At 39.3% G+C, this 25858-nt stretch overlaps 2 protein-coding genes across 11 annotated transcripts in view; both read left to right on the top strand.

The window, feature by feature from the left end:
- The first annotated feature begins 1098 nt into the window (after positions 1-1098).
- On the top strand, positions 1099-12813 carry pgm2 (phosphoglucomutase 2). Its single transcript, XM_044191175.1, has 13 exons — positions 1099-1329; positions 3567-3734; positions 4007-4198; positions 5205-5288; positions 5808-6001; positions 6268-6457; positions 6555-6652; positions 7218-7398; positions 7798-7891; positions 9128-9257; positions 9365-9557; positions 10776-10909; positions 11840-12813. Exons 1-13 carry the CDS (start codon positions 1267-1269, stop codon positions 11940-11942), a joined length of 1824 nt encoding a protein of 607 aa, XP_044047110.1. The 5' UTR covers positions 1099-1266; the 3' UTR covers positions 11943-12813.
- Positions 12814-12970: 157 nt separating this feature from the next.
- tbc1d1 (TBC1 (tre-2/USP6, BUB2, cdc16) domain family, member 1) overlaps positions 12971-25858 on the top strand; it is a 57622-nt gene continuing 44734 nt past the window's right edge. For 3 of the 10 annotated variants that reach the window (XM_044191168.1, XM_044191166.1, XM_044191164.1), the window contains exons 1-2: positions 12971-13116; positions 14065-14719. In XM_044191168.1, the coding sequence (XP_044047103.1) occupies positions 14093-14719 (627 nt within the window). In that variant the 5' untranslated portion in view covers positions 12971-13116; positions 14065-14092. Of the gene's footprint in view, positions 13117-13310; positions 13435-14064; positions 14720-19536; positions 19723-25858 lie in introns of those variants that run through there. The other 7 variants (XM_044191173.1, XM_044191169.1, XM_044191167.1 and 4 more) reach the window with 5 other exon arrangements.

Below are 25858 nucleotides of genomic sequence, written 5' to 3'. Positions count from 1 at the left end.
GTTGGACTAGTCACTGCTCGGACTGTTGATTAGTGGTTACTTCATATTTGTTCATGTGTGGACATAAACATAAAGCAGTGAGCTATGAATAATTTTGAAGAAGAAAGAATGCTGAACACACATTGAAAGTAAAAATAAAACTAACTACATGTTGACCTATTCTGTGTTACGTGCTCTGCACTGCCTAAAATCTGTATTTAAGCAGTAGTGTAGGAAGGCCATTAGATATTTTACCCAAGTAAAGGTATACAATTAAAAGTAAATCCTGCATTCAAAACTTTATCTGAGTAAAAGTACAATAGTTTTATCAGCAACATTTATTTAAGTAAAGTAATAATACACTTTATTTAAACAGGATGGTGTAGTCCCTCATTCGTGCAGGAGTGTTCTATCGTAGAAAAGGTTTCAGTCGTAGTCATCTGGACACTGTTTTCAGAATCAAGACGTTTCGGCTCCCATCCGGAAGTCATTCTCAATTGTGCAAAATGGACCGGGAACTCAGAAATTTAAACAGCACTTTTCAAACTCAAAGTTACAAAGTGCTTTACATGGTTGAATCAGGGTTAAAGCATTTCAGGACTGATGCAAATACAATCAGGCATTTAAAAAATGCAGCAATACAATGAAATAAAATTTATATAATATATTAATGGATTATTATCACTGTTGCATTGATGTGTAAGCAGAATGTTTTGTTGTTGTAGTGGTTAGGTACAACTATCAAGTATACTATTCGGTAGATAAAACTATAAAAATGTATATATTATAAGATAATATTTTTATATAATATATATATGTGAAATCTTAATCTGCAAAGTAGTAACTAGAAACTACAGCAATATTTTACTCTGTAATGGGGGTGAAGTAGAAGTATTAAGTAGCATAACACTGACATAATAAAGTACAGTAAAAGTACCTCAAAATTAGTAACTACAGTACAGTAAATGTGTATAGTTACTTTCCACCACTGCAAGATGTTACTAGCTAGTACTTGCGATTTAAAACTCTCCAGCATACTGGCTGTTATGTACTTTATTTTTTTAGCCCTCATTCTTAGTAATTACCACATTTGCGGCAACCCGTGAAGGCAACAGATGAGAAACACGTCACACAACACGTCGTTCCGCCCTTCGTCGTGGTCACATTTACAGTTGCATTTTCTGTTTTGTGTTGAAGAAGCCTTCAGGGTGAGCGTATTCATTCACCTCGTATGACCATAGTTAGTGAGCTAGACTGTGTCTTGACTGACTAGGGCAAAGAAGAGAAATGGAAACAACCGGTGACACCAAGCTGGACCAGGCTGTCAGGCAGTGGCTGCAGTATGACAAGGTAAACTGACAGCTAGCGAGCTAGCTTAATGTGCTGTGGCTGTCCCGTACTGTAGTTTGTCAGCCAAATACATTAATTGTTACCTGGCGCTACGTAAGTGAGTCAGCGTTACATCAAACCAGGACTTCCAGTGATCATTAAGATGCCTTACGTATATCACAGTGTGTAGCGTGAACTCTCTGTAGGAATAATGTAGGATTGTTTATAACATTAGCACAACTAGGAAGAATATTTCGAGGTAAAACAGCAGTGTAAAATAAAACAACACTAACTGTCACTACAAATGACACTAATGTGACATTAGGTGCTGTGTGAGTGAAATGGTATATACATAACTGGTCTTTCGTAATTAGTAATCAATTAAACTTTATTTTGATGTGTGATAATGTTTTATTTTACAGTTCTGTAATTTCTTAGTATGACGTACTTATGACATACTTAGTAGAGTATGTCATCCGATGGGAATATAGAGATATTGTTCAATTGGTCCCCTTCCAATTCAATTATTAATATCAATTAATTTCTAGTTTGACCTAGAAAGTCTTTTAGTGAGTTCAGTTGAACATGCAAAATGAAACTGAAAATGAAATTTGTCTACAGGCAAGCAAACTATTCCGCATACATGGAGAATGAAGTCTCCAATAATACATGAATAATGCAGGAATACTTACTTGGGTTAAAATGGAGCAGTTTTTCAAGGAAATTTACCCTTTTCCCTTTAATTACTACCAAATCACATAGTTCTTTCCAGGAAACTTCCTAGGAAAATATTTGGAAATAATCTGTAAAATAAAGCATTATCTTTTCAGTTTATGTACTTACCATGGAGGAAAGTCTTAGTATTTTTTGCTGTAAATACATTAAACAAATATAAAAGCTTCACATGCCACATTTCCTCTCCCACCCTGCTGTCCTCATCAAAAGGACAATGGATTTCCTCCAAACAGACTAATGTATTGATCATCAGTAATTTCACAGAGAAAAAGGCTTGGGTCACACAATGTTAAAGAGCACAGTCAAGTCAATTTTATTTATATAGCCCTATATCACAAATTTTCTTCAAGGGGCTTTATAATCTGTACGTACAACATCCTCTGTCCTTAGACCCTCGATTTGGATAAGGACCCCCCACACACACACACAAAAAAAACAACCTTTAACAGGGGAAAAAAATAGAAGAAACCTCAGGAAGAGCGACAGAGGAGGGGTCCCTCTCCCAGGACGGACAGACATGCAATAGATGTGTGTACAGAGACGACCAACATAGTATGTATGTATGGACAATCAGGATGAAAAAATTATAGATGGACTGTAAACATATCTGAAGAATATGGATCAGGGAGGGTACTGAGCAACTTCAGGTGTCACCAAACAGATGGGATCTGAGCCACACGACCTCCTCTCCACCATGGAGACAAGAGGTCAGACTACACAAACACACAAGAGGCAAAACTCAAGCACACCATTCACACAGAAGGAGTAAACAAACAAACACACAGAGGGAGAGAGAGACAAGAGGAGATGCTGAATCTCCCAGAGGATGAAGATCCAGATCCAGACATCTGGAAAGAGGCACCAACGACCAGCGGAGAGAGAGAGATGGTCCTGCACAGAGAAGCCTGAGTGAAGAGAGAGAGAGAGAAAATATACTTTAATATCACAATTCTTCTGTTTATGTTTTTATTTTACACATCCTTTGGCAATGTTAACATCTGTTTCCCATGCTAATAAAGCCCAATTGAACTGAAAAAAAAGAAATTGAAAAAAATTTAAAACATTACCATAATCAAGTATGGATGAAATAAAGTCATGAATTAGGGTCTCTGGACAGAAAAGACCTAATTCTAGCTATTCTGCGTAGGTGGAAACAGACGTGTAATCAGACTTACATGCATCCGGTCGCCTGACCAACACAAACAGAGTCATACATGGGATGCCACTAATCAGGTCACATTGGAAAAGGGACCCTTGTTCATTAGTCTTAAGATAATTGCGTTAGGGCAGTTTCCTTAGTTGCCCATTTGAAAAGGAAGCATCATGTGGACCCACTTGCTGTATTTATGGTTGTCATTTGTAACCAGACTAATTCTTTAGGTATGTTTTTACTTTATTTAGAAAATGGACACATCATTCATTCACAACAAAATGCACCATCGTTGATAAAGATAACTGAAGATGATCAACATGGGATTTAATTCCTGTGCATACCAAAATGTGAGCATGTTTTTCTTCCCCAGAACCCCAAGACAGTGTCAATGGTGCAGGACCTGGTGAAAGAAGGAGCGGTGGAGGCTCTGAAGAAATGTTTCTCCTCCAGGATGGAGTTTGGTACAGCAGGTCTGAGAGCAGCCATGGGCCCCGGCATATCCTGTATGAATGACCTCACTATCATCCAGACCACACAGGTTGGTTAATAGATAAACTACCGCGGTGTATTAAGCATCAAGTCACATGTAAAGCCAGACAAACACATTATTGATTCTTGTTCTCTGATGTTTGGAGCATTCGAGACTCTCGTGGTCGACTGCATAGCTCACATGCCATCATCTTGTTACCCTTCATTGTAGGATCTCATTGCAGCTATTTTTCTTACTGACTTCCCGTTGCTGTTGTTAAATGTCCTCCACTGCGTGTTAAAGTTTTCTCTTATTTCCCTAAATCTTTTCCCCCCTGACAGGGTTTCTGTCGCTACCTGGAGGAGAGTTTTGGGAATCTTAAGGAGCGAGGAGTGGTGATTAGCTATGACGCCCGGGCCCACCCTCCCAGCGGGGGCAACAGCAAGCACTTTGCCCGCCTGGCTGCAGCTGTATTCATCAGCCGAGGGGTTCCTGTCCACCTCTTCTCTGACATCACCCCTACACCCTTTGTGGTAATCACTTGAACTTCTGAAATTTCCTCATTTGGGTTTTTTGTATTTTTGCAATTGCAGCCACAGATGATATAATACCTGAAAACAGAAGTATCATTTTACAGCTTATTAATACATTTTAAACATCACATTTGTAGGGTTAATTTGTGAAATAAATTCTCAAATCAGATCAGTCTACATGGTGTCAGGTTTGCTGTTGGAGCAGGTGACTGTGGGACAGAAGCTACAGAGCAAATTCCATTCAAAAAGCACACTTCCCCTTCGTATATTGCATGTTGCATAACACACATATGATTCACCGGATTATACTTTAAAACTTGTGATGGGGCACCATTCACATAACTTTTTGTCTATACTACATGTGCATATAGAGTCAAGCAGAAAACAATATTATCTATATATATTTTCAAAGATTTTATCTTGACACCAGGTACTTGATATATAAAGTAGTTTACCTACCTTTCCTTTGCAACATGACAGTGGTAACAGCTTTTTAGGTATGAATGCGTGCAGCAACTTATTTTTTGGCAATTTTAAACATAGAATGACCCACAGGAACCACAGCAGAAAACTATGAAAAACCAGTCCAGTCAGGATTACTGTTGGCCTCTTTTTACATTACTCATTTTGTTTGTGTAATTGTGGGAACACTGAGTAAGACACTGACATATACACCGTTTGTAAAACACTCTATCACTTTATACTTATTTTCACTGATTTTCACCTGGAATTTATGTCCCCATGCATGCCCTGCTGCAAGAAGACATTCACTAACGTTTATAGTTTAAGTTAGCTTGTAGCGAAAACAGATAAAACTATTTGGCTCTTGCTATAAATGAAATGACAGCTATAATATTGTTCTTCAAGGACTGGTTATTTACACCTGTCAACATTTCTTTGGTGTGTTTTTTTGCTCACATTGTGTGCTTGCAATATACTGTATATTATACGTGGTCTAGTTTGATCTTTAAGTGTATTGGAAAAGTGACATATTTCTCTCCTGCAGCCTTTCACAGTTTCTCACTTGGGTCTGTGTGCTGGTATCATGGTGACTGCCTCTCACAACCCCAAAGAGGACAATGGCTACAAGGTAACACCTTTCACTTACTTACTTACTCACTTACATAATTATTTATTTATTTGTTTGTTTGTTATTCAGTTAGTTGTTAGTTGTTTGCTCTGGCCCTGATTCATATTTGAAGGTTTTGAAAATTTATACTGACAGTGTTTTATTTGTTAGATCTTGTTCAGAGTTGAAACAATAAGTCAATTAATCAATTAGTTGATCAACAGAAAATTACCATATTGAGACATGATTAATCATTTGAGACATTTTCAGTTTCCTGCTTTTCTCTGTCTTATATGTCCCAAATAGTGAGTTCGGTTTTGGGCTGTTGATCGGACAAGCAATTTAAATATGTAAGATTGGACTATGGGAAAATGTGATGGGCATTTTATATTATTTTCTGACATTATATAGACAAAACATTTAATCACTAAATTGAAAAATAATCAGAGGATTAATCAATATTAAAAATAATAGGTAGTTTCTAATTCACTGTTCTATCTGCTGTCATATCTGTCCTCTACTTCTTTGTCCGTGTCTCAGGTGTACTGGGAGAACGGAGCTCAGATTGTGTCTCCTCATGACAAAGGTATCTCCAAGGCCATAGAGGAGAACCTGAAGCCCTGGCCTGAGTCCTGGAACACAGAGGAGGCTCTGAAGAGCCCCCTGCTCAAAGACCCTTACCAGGACATCCACCCACAATACTTCAAAGCCATCCAGAAACACTGTCATCACAGGTGCTCCATAGATAACTATCTATTGAGCAGCATGTAGCATTTATAACGCCTGAGGGCAGAGAAAGGCATGACTTAGAACTGGATGAACTGTGTTCCACTGATGATTATGTGTTGCTGCTTTACTTTTGAAATGCATGCATGAGATGCCAGTGTAGGCCATACACACACACACACACAACACTAAAGAGCTGAAATGAGGGGGAAAAAGGAATGGAAATGGAAACTCAAAGAAAAAATGTTTTTGACTCTAGCTTCTGTCTTCACAGGGACATAAACAAGAGTTCAGAGGTGAAAATTGTGCATACATCTGTGCATGGCGTTGGCCATGCATTTGTCCAGTCAGCTTTCAAAGCCTTTGATCTTCACCCTCCCTATGCTGTAGAGGAACAGAAAGATCCAGATCCTGAATTCCCCACCGTCAAATATCCAAATCCTGAGGAGGGAGAGGGAGTCCTGGTATGTTCTGAACATTCACATTGCGTGTAGTCATGTATAGATGCTGTGTTTTGGTTGAAGGTGTGATGTTTGTTGTGTGTGTGTGTGTGTTTTGCAGACACTGTCGTTTGCACTGGCAGAGAGAGAGGGGGCCAGTGTTGTGTTGGCGAATGACCCTGATGCTGATCGACTGGCCATTGCTGAGAAGCAGAAGAGGTCTGTGTTTGTGCGTATATAATAATTGTGTTTATGCTAATTCCATCCTTTAACATTACGTTAACAATGTTGAATATTACATTTTTTTCACATTTTCTTTCATACATTCAACCTTCATTTAAATCTCAAGGAATCATTTTTCAATGATGTTGTCCACACTGCCAAGAAAATACAGTAATTCAAATGAATAAAATACTAAATTCCCTTTTTATTGAAATTAGATTTTATTTAGTTTTTGCCAAAAACAGACACATTTTAAATATGTTGAGCCAAAATATCAGAATCATCCTTAAAAAGCCATCATGTGTAATTATTGTGGAATATTGCAGATTATGAACTCCTCACATCATTAAAACAAATCAAATTTCCAGAACCAATATGAACCTCTGTGTCCTCAAACTCAGCTACGCCCCTGTTTAGAACACGTTATCATTATTATGACAGTGGAAATGCTTTGAACATCACAGACTGATATACAGTATAGTATAAGGTAATTTTTGTTTGCATGCATGCCTACACTTCCATAACCTCTCTCTCTCTCTCTCTCTCTCTCTCTCTGTGTCAGTGGACAGTGGCGACTGTTCAGTGGTAATGAGTTGGGAGCGTTGTTCGGCTGGTGGATGTTCCGCTGCTGGAAACAGCAAAACTCTGACGCTGCTGCTGTGAAAAACCTCTACATGCTGTCGAGCACCGTCTCATCCAAGATTCTTCGTGCCATTGCTCTCAAGGAAGGCTTCCACTTTGAGGTAACAGTCAATTTCAAGACTGTAATTTGTTACAAATGTGAAAGCCAGGCATAAAACACTTTTTTATTATTATTATTGTTTGTTTTTAAAAGAGCAGATCTAAAGTGATCTGATCAGAAGTGATTTTGTCCTGGATTGTATGTCCTCATGCATCCAAACGTTATAGTGTTTCCTTCTGCAAGAAGACAGTTTCCAGTATATCAGCTTCTCCTGCAATGAAGCTCATAAAATGCTTTCAGTAATGGTAATTTAAGAGAAAATGGGGAGAAAATGTGGTTAATGGATATTAATGATGCAGTTAAATGCACTTTGTTACAGGTAGGCTTCACCATTGCAAATGTTGCTGCAGTTAACATTTCAAACCACACTTCATGGTTACTCTTACTACTGTTTGAACAGGAAACGCTAACAGGGTTCAAGTGGATGGGAAACAGAGCCAGAGACCTTTTGGACCAGGGCAAGACTGTTCTGTTTGCGTTTGAGGAGGCCATAGGTATGCACACACTCATACATACACACACAAATTAATGTTGTCCACAGGCATAATCGCAGGAAAGTGGTCCTGATTAATTCTTTGTGGCATCACATTACAACAGTTTGTTCACATAATGATTTCCACGATGTCACAAGCTCAGTTAATTTGATCTGCCTAAAAGTATTTTTATCTGGGATCAGTTGACAGCCAAGGGCAACTTACAACAAAATTATTTTTCCAGCTCACAAGGTCTAAACTGAGGGGAGAGCCATTGAGAAACCTTGCTTAGTGATAGAAACAGGCTACGGAGAGTATGCATGGACATAAATTCTGGCCTAGAACTACCCACCTGTATAAGAGCTGCATGCATCTGCCAATATGAAAGTTTCATTATTTCGGTGTATGATATTATTGTGATTAAATAGGAGGAAAATAATATAACGTATAAAAAACGACAACAGTTTGTTGTCATTGAAGCACTTTTCATTTAAACACCTTTTTAATTAAAACATGTAGAATGGTAACATTTCTTTAGAACAATAAATATGCAGTTTCCACTGTAATCTGTATTTATATCTCCGCCAACAAAACATGCTTTGCCACTGTATCTTCAAACAGTATGCGTATACATTAGCTGTATAGAAAAATTCATGGATAATCAATCATGATCATCATCATCAGTCATGGATCCTTTTAGTATAACCAGTATAATTTCTTAACAGTTTTTACTGGTTGGGCCACAATTGGTGTTCTTTTTTCCAGAGCCAAAAGCCAGCTCTCTTCAACTTCTTCAGAAGCTTCCTTTGTGGCCTCCTTCAGCAGCCTGAAAATGCATGCAGCAGCAAATGTCTACTATATTGATTTTACATTGGTGTTCTAACCATGTTGTACAGTCTTGGTTACTTGTTAAATGAATACATCAATCATTAAAATTAGAGAACGCATGAAAATGTCAGACGTGTCAGCTGAGGACCTTGGTCTTAGTTATTAGAAGTTTTGACCTTGCACTCAGTTAAAGGTTGTTTGTTTGGGGTTAATATGACTGTTCACTCTCAAACACACACATCACATAGTTTTGAGCATTCCCATGTAACATGATTATGATGCTGTAATTGGAATCACATGCCTTTGCACTCACTTTTAGTAAAAGAAGGAAGTGACTGCAGCAGCTGGAGGTTCACGCATACCAGGGATGAACTGAAAGAGTGTGTGTGTGTGTGTGTGTGTGTGTGTGTGTGTGTGTGTGTGTTGCAGGGTATATGTGTAGTCCCTCTGTATTGGACAAGGATGGAGTGAGTGCTGCAGCCATAGCAGGAGAGATGATTTCCTATCTGGCCATGAAAAACACAAGCCTTTCTCAACAACTCACTGCCATCTATGAAGAGTAAGACAGATATATACATTATACTCATCTGTTTTTCATTTCTATTACTAATATATATATATAAACTGCAGACTGTAACTCTGTCTCTCTCTGCTCCTCATTGTCAGGTATGGCTACCACATCAGTAAGAACTCCTATTTCATCTGCCATGACCAGGATGTGATCCACAGCTTGTTCGAGTGCCTGCGCAACTACAGTGGGCAGAAGGACTCGTATCCCACTAAATGTGGCCGCTTCTCCATCTCTGGTGTGCGAGACTTGACCACAGGCTACGACAGCAACCAGCCCAGTAACAAGGCTGTAAGTGCACACATGTACAGTACATCCACTCACGGCAGGACAAACCTTTGCTATGTTTTTGCCTTGACCTGCAATTCTGCTAAATGTTTATGTACAGCAAGAATGTTACATTATCTGCCAATAGATACAACTGTTTTAAAACATAACTAACATAGTAGGAGACTTGATATTGTCAGTAGAATAGTAGTAGCGTTTACTTTGATTAGTGAAATACGAGAGGAAATTATCTTATGTTGCAAAGTGCAGCTTTCATGTTGCTAATTTGAGGAAATGGGCCCTAGGTTTGCACTGTGAGTTCCTTGTAATCATGATTTCATCTGTTCCACATTTCTATTCTGTTTTAAAGCGGCTTTAATCAACATTTTTATAAAAATGACAGTGTGAAAACAATGTGACAATGTGAAAGGGGTCGCTTGCAGTGATGAACCTACAGAGAATTATCACCTGAAGCTGCAGCTCTCCTCGGCTTTACGGAGCTTTAAAGGGAGTTTCAGCTCATTGTTTAGCGGCCCACAACTTTACTGTTTTGGTTCACTCTCACCACTCTCATAGCGTCGTTTTTGGCGAAAAAGCTCTTGAAACCCACTGTACACTACCTGCTCAGCACCAAACAGCAGACAGACACATTTAGCGACTAGCTGGTGAACATAGTGACGCATTTAGCAGCTAAAGAGCCAGATATTTCCCTCAGGAGCTGGAAGAGACCAAAAACAGAACTAAAAGAGAGTGATTACAGGACTTACATTTGCCAGGTGGCCACAAACACGACTCCAAATGAATAATCATTTTTCTCCATATCTGCTGTTTGCAAACAAATTTGCCATATCAACTTAAAAGGTGATAGTATGTCGGTGTAGTGTTCACAACTTGTTTCCACTGCCCCCAAGTGGCCAAACAAATCAATTATTGCATCTTTAAACCTGAACTGTTGGTGTTTTTAAGGGTTTTTAAGTGCACTAAGACTATACTGAGGAATTTGGAAAATGTTCAGTAACAGTGTTTTAAGTTAGTTGTTTCAGGAGGGCAGTTCCTGCTGCAGTAGTTGCAAAAACATACACAGAAACAGAATATGTGAGCTACATTCTTGTATCGTATGCAAATATATGTTTATATGGAGAATTGTGTTTTCAAGCCCTTTAGCTGTCCTTCCAAACAGAAGTTTCTTTTAGATCTTGTTTTTTCATCTATCATTTATCTCTCCTTCGTCTTGTGCCCCAGGTTCTTCCCACCTCCAGTTCCAGTCAGATGATCACTTTTAGCTTCTCCAACGGGGGTGTGGCCACCATGAGGACCAGTGGCACTGAGCCAAAAATCAAATACTACACTGAACTCTGTGCTGCTCCTGGTAACAGGTAGGTCACTGTAGAGACCAGGCCAGCAAGTGACATATCTTCATGACTACAACTAATGATTATTTTGATAACCGATTTAAAGGTGGGGTATGTGATTCTGGAGAAATCCAATACCATGATAAATACGATGATATAGCGCAAACAACAACACAGCAAGTAATGTAACTAACGTTAGCTAGGTTGTGGGTTAGCAAACTGTCGCTACAGTTGCTGCTGTGAAGCTAACAGCCAAAGAGGACATGGCGGTTTCCCAGAACCAGCACACCAGCTCCAGACAGCGATAACCACAACTCTCCTGCTACTATAGTAAACATCAGAACAACATCAAACTAGAAAAGTAAGCTGAATGTCTGTGGGCAGGTCATTTAACGTTACCTGACACACAAATCATGGCTGGAATAGTGTTGCGTGGCTCGGTCCGAGCCACTTTGTTTATTCATCAGATTTTTTTTTCAGCGCACACTTTGAATGGACAGCTAGTGGATGATGAGGAGATATTTGCAGAATTTGACAAAAAGACATGTATTGGATTAGAATCGCATACCTCGCCTTTAATCAATTATACTATAAAATGTCAGAAAATAGTAAGCCCACAATTTCCTAAAACCCAAGTTAATGGCTTCACATCTTGTTTAGTCCAACCAATAGTCCGAACCCCAAAAATATTCAATTTACAATGATATAAAACAGGGAAAAGCAGCATATCCTCACCCTGGAGAAGCTGGAACAAAGAATTATTACATTTGTGCTTGCAAAATGACTTAAATGATTAACAGATTATCAATATTGCTGCCAATTACTTTCCTATGGATCAGCTAATTGTTTTAGCTCTAAATGTCTTAACTGTAAATGGCAACCCCAGTTATCTGAACACAGTTACTTCATTATATAATTTTTGTTTTCTCCTCTGACTCTCTCGGCCTCTAACAGTGATGTGACGCAGCTGAAGAAGGAACTGGATGATTTGGTTGATGCCATTGTTGAAAACTTCTTCGAGCCAGAGAAGAATAAGTTGCAGCCTAGAATGGAGTAGCACTGATGGACAATACATACAGGACCAGTTGTGACTAATATATCTCTGACCAGCATTTCACATAATGTCTTAATTACTCCAGAAGGGATTCTTGATTTAATGCAGGCTTCATTTTGATTTGCAACTAATTTCATCACAATTTTACCACCTTGTTTTTTGACAGTTTTCCAAGATATACGGTTACCTACTAATGGATCTGTCTTCAGTAGAATGTTTGTTTACATCCAGCAGTCACAATATATGACAGCTACATGTTTTGGATTCAGTTTACCTCAAAGCTGGAGATTTTAAACCTGTAAACTGTTCACCATTCTACAGCCACAGTCATTCCTGTTGCCGCACTGTGGTCTTTATATACACACATTGCTATATATTCACTTGTATTTAACAATTTTGCATTCCACACTGCTTCAGCATCAACTGCAAGGCTGCTTATATGAAGAGATACAGAAGAGTGTAAATGAGACCTTAAATGGATGTTGTAAACTGCTGTTAAACTTTGTATGTGTAATATCCTAGTTAATAGTAAGGCATAACAATGAAAGAAACAGCTATTTTTTAAGGTTTTAAATGAATGCCATATTGCAGAGTTGCTAGTTTGTAAAATGACCAAGCCTAAAAGCTTAGAGCACCACCAAGTGGAGATATTGTAAATACATGTTTCAAATGCATCCACTGACTCATTTCATCAGAGATTCTTGACACCACAAATACAACCAAGACCCTTTTACATTTTCCAGTATTTAAGTGATCGTGACTGACTACTCTAGAAATGTGGAATTAGCAGTTCACCTTTCCTTATGTGCCTCGTATTCCAAAATACTGTGTTGAAAATGCCATTTTACTCAATAAAAAACGGTGTCAAACACTGCATATGGAGTCAAATGTAGAGGGATAAAGCTGACACACACACACATTACTGTACGTCCTCCGGTAGCGCATGCATGCAGCATGCACTTGTCATGCCCCATCTGAGTATAGAGACGAGAGGAGGGAGGTAGACTACCCTGTCTTCTATATTTAACTCAAACTAAAGACAGCTATGGCTGTGGGAAGCGCTCTCTCTCTCTCTTTCTGTGTGTATGTGCTGGTATGTAGTTGCTCTTAAATACACTACAACCTCCCTCGGTTACGCTTCCTCGCTACACACATTAGACAAGACTACAGTGAACAGGTAAGGAGGCTGTGCCGGCATGAGGAGCAGAGGAAATCATGTTAAATTGATTAAAATATCTAATGTGCACTTTGGGAATAGCATACATTAATCATGCGCGCTTTGAAGTCTGCGCAACTCGCGTAAAAAGAACTTGTTCAGTGCGTAAAATTACAATAACCGGTAAAATAAAGCAAGTGGGGCTGCGCTCCTCGGAAATAAAACCTCATTCTAACTTCCGTTGCTGTTCTGGTACAGCATACCGACCTATATTGCGTGCTGCACTGTCCCAGCTGGTTTAAGTTGAGGATTTATTTATATTGCAAGGTCAAACATGAGGTACGTAAGCAGCCGCTTTCGTTTTATTTCTCTGTAACGTTTTGATCATGTCCCGCTATGAATGTTTCGATATTGTCGCCTGTACCTTTTCCCACTGATTTCACGTACAAATTGCAACGCAACACCGCTGTTATCAGTGATCATATTGTATTATAATGAAGAAAGAATTAGAATGTATTATAATGTCGTTCGTGTTTGTTGATTATGTAGGGGAGGTCAGCTGGACCTCCTATCTCCGCTCTCTATCTGACACATGCGACTGGCCAAATATGATCCTCATAGTTAAACTGTCATGTGTTTGTTTGTGTGTCCTTGAAGCTGTAAAAGTCTAGGTCAGTAGTCATGCCATGTGTTTCTGGTTGGGTAAACAACACCAGTTGGTCATTTTGGTAATATCCTCCAAATGACCCTGTGACTGCTACACTGACCATTCTAACAAAGTGGGTCATACATCCAGGAACAATATTAAATTGGAAATCCTTGCAAAATTAATGTTTGCTTAGTATCTTTCTTTGAAATCTTAGATGAGATAAATGCAGCTTGTACATTCCTAAGGCTGTCCCTCTTCATATTGGTGTTAGAAACATCCCCCTTTAAATATCTCTGTCTCTGCCCTCTGATGTTTTGCAGGTAAAAGTAGAAGCAGACCACACCAGCCATGGAGGGACTCTACTTTGAAGTGAAACCCAGAAGAGATGGACCCCCCAGGCCACGGAGTTCTGAGAAACCCTGTCCTTATATAACTTCAAACCACCGCTCATGTCCATCACTTTCACATCTCACGTCTTCCACACTTTGTCCTCAGAAACTCACCTCTGCTAGGAAGATTGCAACATGGGGGGGAAAGGTAGAGGAAGAAGGAGAGGAGGAGGAGGAGGAGGAGGTACGATACAAACTGACATTGATTGGTTCTCTGCCGGTCCACCACCTGACTACTATGGCCATGCTGCCTTGGGTGGTGGCTGAGATCAGGAAGTCTCAGTCTGCAGAGAAGGAACTGGGTTTTGGGTTGCGGTCTGGAGGTCCAAGAGGTGGACAGTTGGACCCTTCTACCTGCAATCAGACAGTTTTTTTGTGTGTGTCGGCATCATGGGTGCGATGTGTGTCCGTTCTGGGAGAGGGAGTTGTCTGGGACCCTCTGACACACACAGTGCTGTTTGAATGTCGCCCTCACCAGGTGACTAAGCTAATTCACAACAGCCAGGAGCCCAGCAGCTTTGGCTGCCTGGTCAGAAACACACCAAACTGTGCCTGCTATGTCTTCCAGTGCCAGGACAGCACTAAGGTAGGTGTGTGTGTATAAATTAGATGATATGAGAATAAATACTAGGGTTTGTCAGGCTCTAGACATAAGGTGTATGCTAAGTAACAAACAATAATGGAAAACTAACAAAAAATAACAATATCACAATTACAAAACAAAGCTACTTAAGTGAGGTGAATCTCCACCAAACCGATACCTCAACAGACAGGATCATTGAGACAGGATCTGTTCTAACTGTGTGCTCCAGACCTCATCACTCTAAATTCAGAGTCATATTGTGTTATATACCAATTAGCAGGATTTGTGAGCTATAAAAATAAAAGCTGTGGTAAGTACAACAGATAACTAAAAGAGCTCCAGAAAAACCAGGTCCTCTGTATTCCAATGGCAGGTGCACTGTTCAAATGAATGCAAAAAATTTCATAAGTCGGGACAACACATGTCAAACATAAACGCATCAACACAAGCTCAGCCTGTAAAGGTTCTCAGAGATTTGGCACGTCAGATTAGACTCTAGAGTAGTGAGGAAACTATAAGAATGACATGAGAAACAAGGATCAGCCTGGCAACAATCGCCTTATATTTAATGACAAAAGGCTGCCTGAGCATTCAGTGTAACCACATCAGCATTTATTATGACATCCCACCGAGAGAAACTGGATCTTGCTTTGGCACTATGGATGTCCATGTACACTGTACTCCCTTCAACGATATAAACACCAACAAACGTAAAATCTGCATACAAAACACACGTGCACACTCTGCTGACCAACACTCTCCTGACCTCTAATCCTTTCAACTCTCCTCCACATGGCGTGCTTTGCAAATGGCCTCTGTGCACTGTAATGTTGCAGCTGGTGTCAGAGTCAAGCCAGATATATTTGATAGCATCTTCATTGCATGCCATGCCCAACATACCAAAGACTTCAAAGAGTTGGCCAAATTAGAGAAATGGATGAATCAAAGAAGTCAAAATACAAAATGTGAGCTTGAGCTTGATCTAGGATTGTTTTTCTTGCTCTTCACCAGGCACCTGTCTGGGCTCACATAACATATACCTGCAAATATGTGAACAGCCAGTATGTAGTGTATGATGTACTGTAAATATAATATGTAAACTTGTACTTGAGCATATACACGCAGGCTGTTCATATGTTGCAATGACTGTGCAGGTATTTGTTCTGTGTGTGTAACTGCTTGAGTGAGCTTACTTTACATTAACCAAGCAGGATGTATAACCATGTTACTATGGCAACCACTTCCTGTGGCCAGGCACCTGTTGCGATGTGTTTGTTGTGGAGTTTGTGTGTGTGTGATAGTGTGTGTGTTCATGTGGGTGCTTGTTCTTTCTCTCTTTCTTTTCAGCCCTTTCAAGAATGTGATGGTGATGTCAGGCTGACCACCTGTTTCCCTAGCTCTGTTGCACTGGGCTTACAGACACGCACATACACACACACACACACACACACACACACACACGCTTACTGCACATGCACACTGACTATGTGTGCAATCTTTGGGCACCGCTGAGGGACTGTGAATACTTACTCTGTTAAAACTGCTATTGCTTTAGTTTATTAGATGTTGTGAGCTTAGTTCTTATTTAATACAATTAAGAAGTGCTCGAACATCCCTGACCCTTCAGAACCAAAGCCACACACACCACCAGATCTATAAACATTTTACACAGGAAACACTGAACCACACACACACACACACACACAAAATCACACTCTGTCTGCATCTACAATTACTGTCACTGTCAAGTGGGGAAGGTGATGGTACAGTCACTAGCAGTTTCATTTACATCACAATTTCATGTGCAGCAAACATTCAAGTGTGTATGTATAGGCTCGCATTCAAAAATAAAGCTGCAGGAGATGCAAATGTTAAAACTTAAAATTATATTTTTCTGTACTGTATCATAACAGGCACATTATGAGCCCTTGTGATATTAAATGTGTACCTTTTTATGTATTGTATTTATTAAACTTACAAATTTGTGCCAGTACAGCCTGAACTCAAAGGTACAGTAGCCTCATAGCCGGTATTGTTGGCGGATTTGTACTTATTGCATGATTCCGTGAACACTTTATTTTAACCAACCTACCTCTCCTTTTACCATTTATAAGCTGTAAACATTTAATAAAAGGTTTATAACACAAGCAGATATAAGTGTTTAATAATGTATGTGGCAATAACTAGAACTCCTCGTGTAGGCACCTATTAGTGTACAAACAGATAAATATTGACATACTACTAAATTAAAACACAGTTGTAGTCATATAAAATATGTCCTTATAGGACTTATAATTGTCAACAAATACTGTACTCTAATAAACACATAAACATGTCCTTGTTTTTGCTAATAACTACATTATAGTGTGTTATAAACCATTTGTTTATATAGCGCTTATAACTGCTAAATGGTGGTTAAAATCAAGCGTTACCACGATTCCTACTGGTGAGTCAGGGCGCCTCTATGTGAGTTAAGCCATCCTGGTGACGCTCTATGCTGGAAGTTGAAATGATACTGGCAACTAACTATGTGGTAGCATAACTAAAAGGTAGCACAAAAAAGTTGCAAAAGGGCACTGCTTTGTATTCTGTGCTGGGTACTACCCACTGACAAGTTTGTTTACAGTTCTGCTCAATGCTTTTCTGAATGTGTGTGTGCATGTGCACTGTCTTATACGTCTGACACCAATCAGTGTTTTGGACATTGACAGTGAGGACATTTTGGATGGTTCCCGCTCCTTCAAAAGGCCATTTGAGGGTTAAGACTTGGTTTTAGGGTGAAGGTTAGGCATGTAGTTAGGATAGTTAGAAAGTTAGAGGCTAGGGAATGCATTATGTCAATAATGGTCCTCACTTGTACAGAAGTACAAACGTGTGTGTGTGAGAGAGAGAGAGAGAGAGAGAGAGAGAGAGAGAGAGAGAGAGAGAGAGAGAATGAGCAAAGCCTTAAGAAGATGAGGGCTAACTGCTTAGCTATGCACGGAACTTATTTGAAGTGCTGAAAAATAAAAGACATTTTATACACAATACGAGACATGAGACATTTAAGATATTTGAGATCAAATTCATTGGGTGTATTTTGAATATTGCAATATTCTCCTTATACTGATTATTCTGCATGTAGAGATGTGGGACAAGAAGTCTGTTACAAACATAATTTGTTTGTGGTAAAAAAATAATCATTACGGGAAATCGTTATGGGAAACATAAAATTAGTGGTAAAATTTAAGCCCTGCAGAGATAAAGAAAAACTTCCTGTTCTGTGTCGGGGATAGAAACTGTCTCAGAGGGGGGTTTCCCCTGCTGCGGCTGAAAAGTAACCACTGGGTGTCACCACTGAAGTGTACAAAGTTCTCAATGTTTCAGTGTGAACATTTTAGAAATGAATTTGTGTTTATCGCAATGTTTTTTTCAGTTGCTGCTAATTTGTTTTACTAGCCAACTAGTACTTAACTATGTAATTATTTATATTTAATTATTTAAATTTAATGTTATTATTACTTAATGACTATTCAGCAAGTGAACAGATAGTAACGACTAAAGAGTACATATTTCAGTATAACTACGTGTACCTATTTTATTGTTATGTAGTCAAAAATTGGCCTGTTAAAAGGAACTGGTCCATTCAACTTACTTATGTGTACTTACAGTATTTTATTGCTCACTATTTTGGCAATTAAACGGCACTGTTCACAAACAATAACCTATTATTGTCATCACCAGTCAGTGTGCACCAGTTCTTCTTCTGATAAATTGTACTGTTAGATGCTAGTTTTGATTTGACCGTTGGTTCATGGTGATTAAATGAATGTAAATAACTATTCTCATTCAATGTGTGATCAAGATGTCTGAATGTCACCATGGTATTAGATTTTTTCTTCATGTATGGGAGACAGAGTTTGCTTGTGACAGAAAAATTCAGAGGAATCTAAAAATAAAGTCTAAATCTAATCTTTCAAATTTAATTGAAATGCAAACCCACTGCTTCATCTTCATTAGATATCAGTAAGTATTTACTAAAGACTATGGGATAGTCCATTCTCCACTACTATTGTATATCATTGTTTCTACTTGCTATTATAAATTCAGTTATTCATAATAGCTTTTCATTGAGTCCCACAACTGTGAGGGTTTGACTTGTCATTCACCATTAGTCCTGTATTTTAAAGGCTGATTAAATATGGCCTAGTTACAGAAGTTTTCTTATTATTTCATTTGAAGACATGGAAATGAGACAATGCTGGATGTTACACTGTCAAACTAATCTACAACACAAACTGTAACCAGTTCTGCACTAAAGCTGTGGAGCTTGAGACAAAACTGTTTCAAATGTTGCCAAAGGACTTTGACAGAAAAAAACAGTTGGAAACTTCTGGGCCATGAAGTTCACTAGTATGCATTCCCAGTGCTCAGTTGAAGTGCATCCCAAGGGTATTCATTCCTGCTTGATTGGGTCTGCTCTGCCTCCAGACGGGAAATGCTGTTTATATTCAGATTGTGTCTAGAAGATAGTAGACGCAGACTGAATCATGTAACGGTAAAGGGAAAACCACCCTAAAGTCCACCGCCTAAAGTTTGAGTGCCCCGGGACAGGAACTGCGTCCACCCTATTCTCTCAACGAATTGGTGGATTTAGCTGCCTCAAGCTAGCTACAGTTAGCTGGAATACAGTCGGAAGTTGTTCAGTTTGCCTTCAAAACAAAAGCAAAACACTGTAGTGTTTAAAGGATGTCCCTTTGAAGTGGTTGGAAGTATCTTACTTTGAAGTTTTTGAACCGGTTGTGTTGTAGTTTTATGTTGGCCTTTACGCTTAACCGCAGGATACTTGGCTTCAGGGAGCAATATCAACTTTCCAATGAAACGATATAGAAGTCTCCCAAACTGTCAGACACGAGTTTCGGAGAAGTAACCACTCAGATCTTGTTTTCGTAAAGTTTATGGCGAATGGGATGAAAGCGCGACTCCAGCTACTCAACTTGTTCAACATCAAACAAGAACAGAAAGATGTAAGTTAAGTTTAAAAGCTGTGTCGGCGCGGTTTTGTGTAGTTTGCGTGCCACGCTAAGTGGGCAGTTAGCTAGCGTTAACCGAGGTAGGTAGCGAGCATTAACATTAGCCAAATTAGCGCAACCTGTTGTTAGCCAAGTTCAACAAGTTAGCTGACGTTAACGTTAGCTACACGACTACAAACAGAATAGTCGTTATGTCTAATAACGTGTTCTTTACTCATTAATGACGCAGAATGAAGTTTAAACCATAAATTATTAAATTAACCTTTCTTTATTTAGCTAATTACTTGACACACAGGCTTGTCTTTATGTCAAATGTGCCTGTTTGTTTGACTGTGTAGCTAAATAACAAGTGAACTTTAACATAGAAACTGCTCTTGTCCTATAAAGTTGATGTGATGCCTGGCTACTGCAGTAGCTGGTCAAGTACCTTAACGTTACCATAAGTGGTAAAGAAATTATGGGTGGAAAATGTCATCACTGAATGGTTGCTGGGGGTGTGCTGGGTTTAAATATTGAAGGTCACTTCGGTTTCTACAGTTGACAACAGTTTGATTGAATCCTCATGTGTACTGTAGGCAGCTAAACAAAGTGTATTTATATTAGAAAATGATGATAGTGTCCGTTTTTCTAACTTCCCGTAAAGATTGGGATTTGAGTACCACATGTACTGTAAGTAAGGTTTATTATTGTTTATCTGCTGCAAACATAGTGGGTGGGTGTGGTGGGGTTCAGACCATTATTGTCACATCTTCACTGCTAGTGGTTATATTATTTGCAGTAAAGTCTATTAGAGATAAAATAATTATTTGATAAATTGAAATAGTCGACGGACAGAAAACTTATCAGTAATTATAAATGTGGCCAAAAAAATCAATGGTTACAGTTTCCCAAATGTGAATATTTGCTGTTAGTCTTCAATAACAGTAAATTGACTTACCTACCTTTAGGTTTTGGACTGTTAGTTGGGCTCTTGGAACATATGATGGGCTATATTCACTATTTTATTACATTTTCTGACCAAATGATTAATTTATTATTAGTCGAGAAAATGATCTGCAGAATTATCGATAACGAAACAACGTTAGCACAGCCTCATTTGTATCAGAGAAACCTGCACAGTGCTCATTCTGGGTAGGATACTCCTTTTCCTGCTAGCTCACGGTGTTGCTCAACATGATTTTTGAAACAGTACATAATCATTGTAGTAATTAAATATGGCCTTTTCCTTGACTGGATGGTGTTAAAGCTGCTGTTTAACTGTGGCTTACTGACTGTCAAAGTCTGCTAAGCTGTTGTAAATACAAGCCAATATGTAGGTATATGTGAGCGTGTGAGTGAGTCATGGCGATATCACCTCCAGAGCCATTGTGCTTATGCCAAGACTTCACTCCTGGAACAGGAGGCAAGTCATTTTCTACGCCGTATTACTCACATCGTCTGTCTCGAGCTGTCACTACACTCTTATGGCTGGTTTCACACACACATGTCACCTTAAAGCCTTGTTCTAAAGTGAGATTCAGTATCACCATTTGGACTGCAGAATATAGGGGAGAGTGGCCCTTTTTGCAGTTTCTTTTTGGTTGTCTGATTAAGTTGTGGTATAGTTTGTGACAACTGAAGGTAGTCTTTCAACATGCAATCTTTCAGTTTGTAGAGATGTGATTGTGGAGGGGGGGATGCTAATGAGTGATATTTACTTGTTTTGAATGTTTTTTGACAGAAATTCTCCACCATCTCCAGAATGACTTGTTTAAAGAGCTGACATATAATCTTTTCAGATAAAACAACTGCTGTCTTTTCTTTCAAAAGTGATTGGGGTTAATGAGTACCCAGAATGCTCAAGAGAGACTGTAGTGCTTGGATTTTTTGGGGGGAACTTTTTCCTTTTTCTGCCATACCCACTTCTTGTAATCCCTTGGTCTCACAGGCTTTTCGCTCCTTCTTCATGTGACACACTCCTTGCACTGTAGTAAAAACAGGCCAGTAAACTGGAGGCACCTTCCTGTCTTTATATAACTGACAGTCTGTCCCTGTCAGTTGTCAGTCTGCTTTTTGTCTATGTTTCTAGCAGTCTGTCTTTCACTTAGTTCATTCAACGTTTTGCTTGCCTTGCCTGTCATCCTGTCAGTCTTAGAGCTACGTGATACATGAGGTTTGCCCAACAAAGATTAAAGATAAAACACAGCAATTCTCTACCCAAACATACATCATTTATAGAATTATCAACTTTATGCTCAAAAGTAACTTCATATGTAGTTTTAACTGCAAACAAAGCCTACACCCAGAGTAAAATTACTCTCGTACCCCACTTTAATCAAAATACTTCGTAGAAACACTGTAGGTCAAATTTGCCACACTAGCCTAAGTGGATATTTCACTTATATAAGACTGACTAGAGATGCCAGGAGGTAAAAATTGGACGCTACAGAGGAATGTCACTGAAAACCCAGTGATACACCAGCCAGCCTAGAAAATCAACAACAACTATGACGAGCCAGCGAAAAGTCCCACTTCTGCACTTCCCATGGTCATGTGCCTGGGTCTTGTGCCTTGTGGAGCATAGCCAGAGCTCAGAGAAGTTCAAAGTCCAGGAGCTATGCAACAGATGAGAAGCATCACTAACAGAAAGTGAAGTGCAAAAGAGAGAAAAGGGATCATTTTGAAGGGTGGGGGACAGTCATAAAGCAGGAAGTGTCACTGGGTGACCGAAATGTTCGCCTCAAGAGTCCAACACACTGACGTCACTCTATTAGGATTAAAGAGCCACTTCACAGCACAAAGACAAGCGAGGCAGAGATGATGAACTCATTCAAATGTGATAACAGGAACACAATGTAGGGGCTTGTTGTCAGAGTGCTGTGCTGAGTCAGAATTAACTCTTGGCTAAGAATAAATTAGGTCAGTAAGGTTCACAGATAACCCCTAGGGACACATGGCTGTACTGGAGTCCTTCAGCCTTGTAAGAGGGAAACTGGATAGTCTAGAAAGAAAGAATTCAAATGTAGCTAAAGAGAAGAGAAAGTTGGAGCAATGAAGACAAATCTATAGAATGCATATGTGCGTTTGTTTTACTATAGTCCTAAAGAATTTTACCAATAATGTTGTCCTTAACAGTCCTGGTAACTGACTAAGCCCTTCATATGATATCCTCACATTTGACCTTTTTGCTCTCTTTGACAAACACCGAAAAGTTTATTTTGTTTACGGCACTGAATTGCAGCTTCTCTTTTACCGGTGGTGCTTGTGTAACTTCCTTCTTTTCGAGATCAGTACTACAGTAGTTCTATTTAATTCTTGGTGAGAGACACCTTGCTTTTTCAATGTTGTTCCTCTGTGAGAGGCCAAGTCAGAGGCTGTGTCCAACTGCTTTCCTGTCTGAGATCAGCCTCATGTAAATGTTTTACTGAACAAGATATTGTGTGTCTATAGCTAAGGCTGCCCTCTGAGGAGCAAATCCTCTCTCCACTCCCCTTCAGTCCTTCCAGTCCACAACTCCAAATCAAATGTTTTAGCTTCATACAAGCAGTCTAAAAGAGGAAGGAAGTTGTAGGAAGGGGACTAAAAAAGGGGAAGTATTGGAATATGAAATTGAAGAATGGATGACATATATGATGATGACGTACAAAGAAATTTGTGTGAGACTATAACATCATCATGCTGAGTAGTTAAGGAGCCCCTCTCAGTCAAACAAAGCAGAGGGAGTGAAACTGGAATAGGTGGGCTGAAATGAGAAAAGGCCAAAAAAAACAAATCCTCCTCCTCCTTCCAAAAAAGAGAGGATTGAGGGGAGAGGCATATGCAAAGACTAAATGTATCTGTTGGTTGAAGTGTTTTATAGAATCATGCAGTAAAAGCAGAAGGAACAGGAAGGAGAGTAAATGAGTTTTGTTAAGCAAAACAGAGAGAAGTCTGTTGTTAGTGGACAGATAGCAGACTCCACTCTCATGCCAGGATGATTAAAAACAAGTAGACACTAGAAAGCTAGAGGGTGAAAAACATGGTGTCTAGATGTTGGGAGAGGGGAGTAGAAACAGCGAGTGAGTAAATAAAGCACTGGTTAAACAGATAATAGGAGGAGATGGTCCAGAAGATGGAGATTGTAAGGTGTCTCTTAGTCTATGGATAAAAGGTGGCACAAAGAAATTTTAAATGTTAAGAAAGGAAGAATAAGCTTTTTAATGAAAAGAAATGTTGCATTTCTGCTGCAACAGAACACACCGGGCAACACAATGAACACATCAAGAACTGGTCATGGGGTAAATCTGTCATTGGTGGATACTTTTTCCAATTTTTTGCTGATTAAAGGCAGGGTATGCGATTCTAGAGAAATCCAATACCATGACAAATACCATGATATAGAGTGAACAACAACACAGCAAGCAATATAACTAATGTTAGCTAGGTAATGGGTTAGCAAACTGTTGCTACAGTTGCTGCTGTGAAGCTAACTGCCAGAGAGGACGGTTTCCCAGAGCCAGCACACCAGCTCCAGACAGCGATACTCACAACTCTCCTGCTACTATAGCTAACATCACAACAGCAGCATATGTTGGCAAACTAGAAAGTAAGCTGAATGTCCGTGGGCAAGTCATTTAACGTTTTCTGACACACACATCATGGCTGGAATAGTGTTGTGTGGCCCAGACGAGCCACTTTGTTTATTTCCCATTTACAGAGCCAGGGCTGTGTACAAACACCATATTTTTTTTCAACGCACACACTGAACGGACAGCTAGCGTACCATGAGGAGATATTCGCTGAATTTGACAAAAAGGCGTGTGTTAGATTAAAATTCCATACTCCGCCTTTAAGTCTTTTAATTTTTTAAAAATATCTGCCTCCTCAAGCATTCAAGACATCAGGGTTGTGGGAAATAAAAAAATAGTTGTGCCATGTGATGCAGAAATCATGGTTCAGTATGCTGCAGTTTTGGGTTGGTATGTTGTGAGTAGATAGGACGAATACATCTGCTATCAGTAAATTTGTTGCTCATGTTCATTTTCTTTGGCTGATTTAATGCTTAAGAGAAATGCTTTTGAACTCCATGTTTTCCAATGGAAGAAAATCACAGAGCTCCATTGGGTGCTATGATGCACCTGTGCTTTTTTGTTCCTTAAGTAGGAAAGTTGAGAATAGAGTAGATGTAGTGTGAATCTCCTGTCAGACCACAACAGGTAACCAGGGATTGAGAACGGGTCAAGGAAAAGTAATCTGCATTTCTGTCTAGTTTTTCATTGTGGTCGGTCACAACTGATCTCTCTCTGGCTCTCTCCCAATATCTGTGCACTTAGGCTATTTACTTACAAAAATACAATTTAATAATTGTAATAGAATCTGCAACATAGTCTGTGCCTATATGCACCTGCTTTGTAAGTTTTTATATGGTTATTTGGGGATTAAATCAGTCTCAAGTCCTGGGTACATGATCTGGATGTTTATGTCTTATGTATGTAACCAAGGATATTCAACAAGGAAAGTAACCAGTGGAACAGTAAATCCGATTATGTGTTTATATCTGGTGCCATGTCTTCCTTTGGGAGTGAGGCACTTATCTTCAAAACATGGACAGTTTGTGAAAGCAGCATACTGCACTCAAATACTGCAAAGATGCAAAGTACATTTAAGAGGCTGCAAAAATTCCCTCTTATCCTGAGGTGTGTAACAGTAGTTCATGAAATGTAAATATACAGATACATAATAAAAAGGGCCTGGAGGGGTTCTTGGTAAATTTTTAAAACATTTAATGACACAAACTTACACAGGCACACTTAACATGCATGGAGTTGTTACATGTTGTCACAGCACATGTCTTCACTGTCAGTCAGGGATGGCTGTAAAAATAACTGCTACAACGCCCCGGGGCAAATATTTCTGTGATTCAGATTCATGTTGGAACTGAGCACACCTTAAGTGGACTAGTACAAGTTTTCTCTTTTCTATTTTTTATGTACCGAGTCCTGACAGTAGTTCATAACATCCAGACAGCAGAATAGAGCAGAGTGTTGATTACGTACTAACAAACCATCCAGCCAGCGAACCAACCAGGCTACATAGCCATCTGGATAAGAAGGAATTCTTGGTTTAATGTTTTGTTTTTTCGTCCCATCGGTCACTCATTATACAACAGGCT

The sequence above is a fragment of the Siniperca chuatsi genome, linkage group LG3 (genome assembly GCF_020085105.1).
Source record: "Siniperca chuatsi isolate FFG_IHB_CAS linkage group LG3, ASM2008510v1, whole genome shotgun sequence".
NCBI classification, from domain to species: domain Eukaryota; kingdom Metazoa; phylum Chordata; class Actinopteri; order Centrarchiformes; family Sinipercidae; genus Siniperca; species Siniperca chuatsi.
Note: the sequence above shows the minus strand (reverse complement) of the source record. Positions and strands in the feature narration are given on the sequence as shown.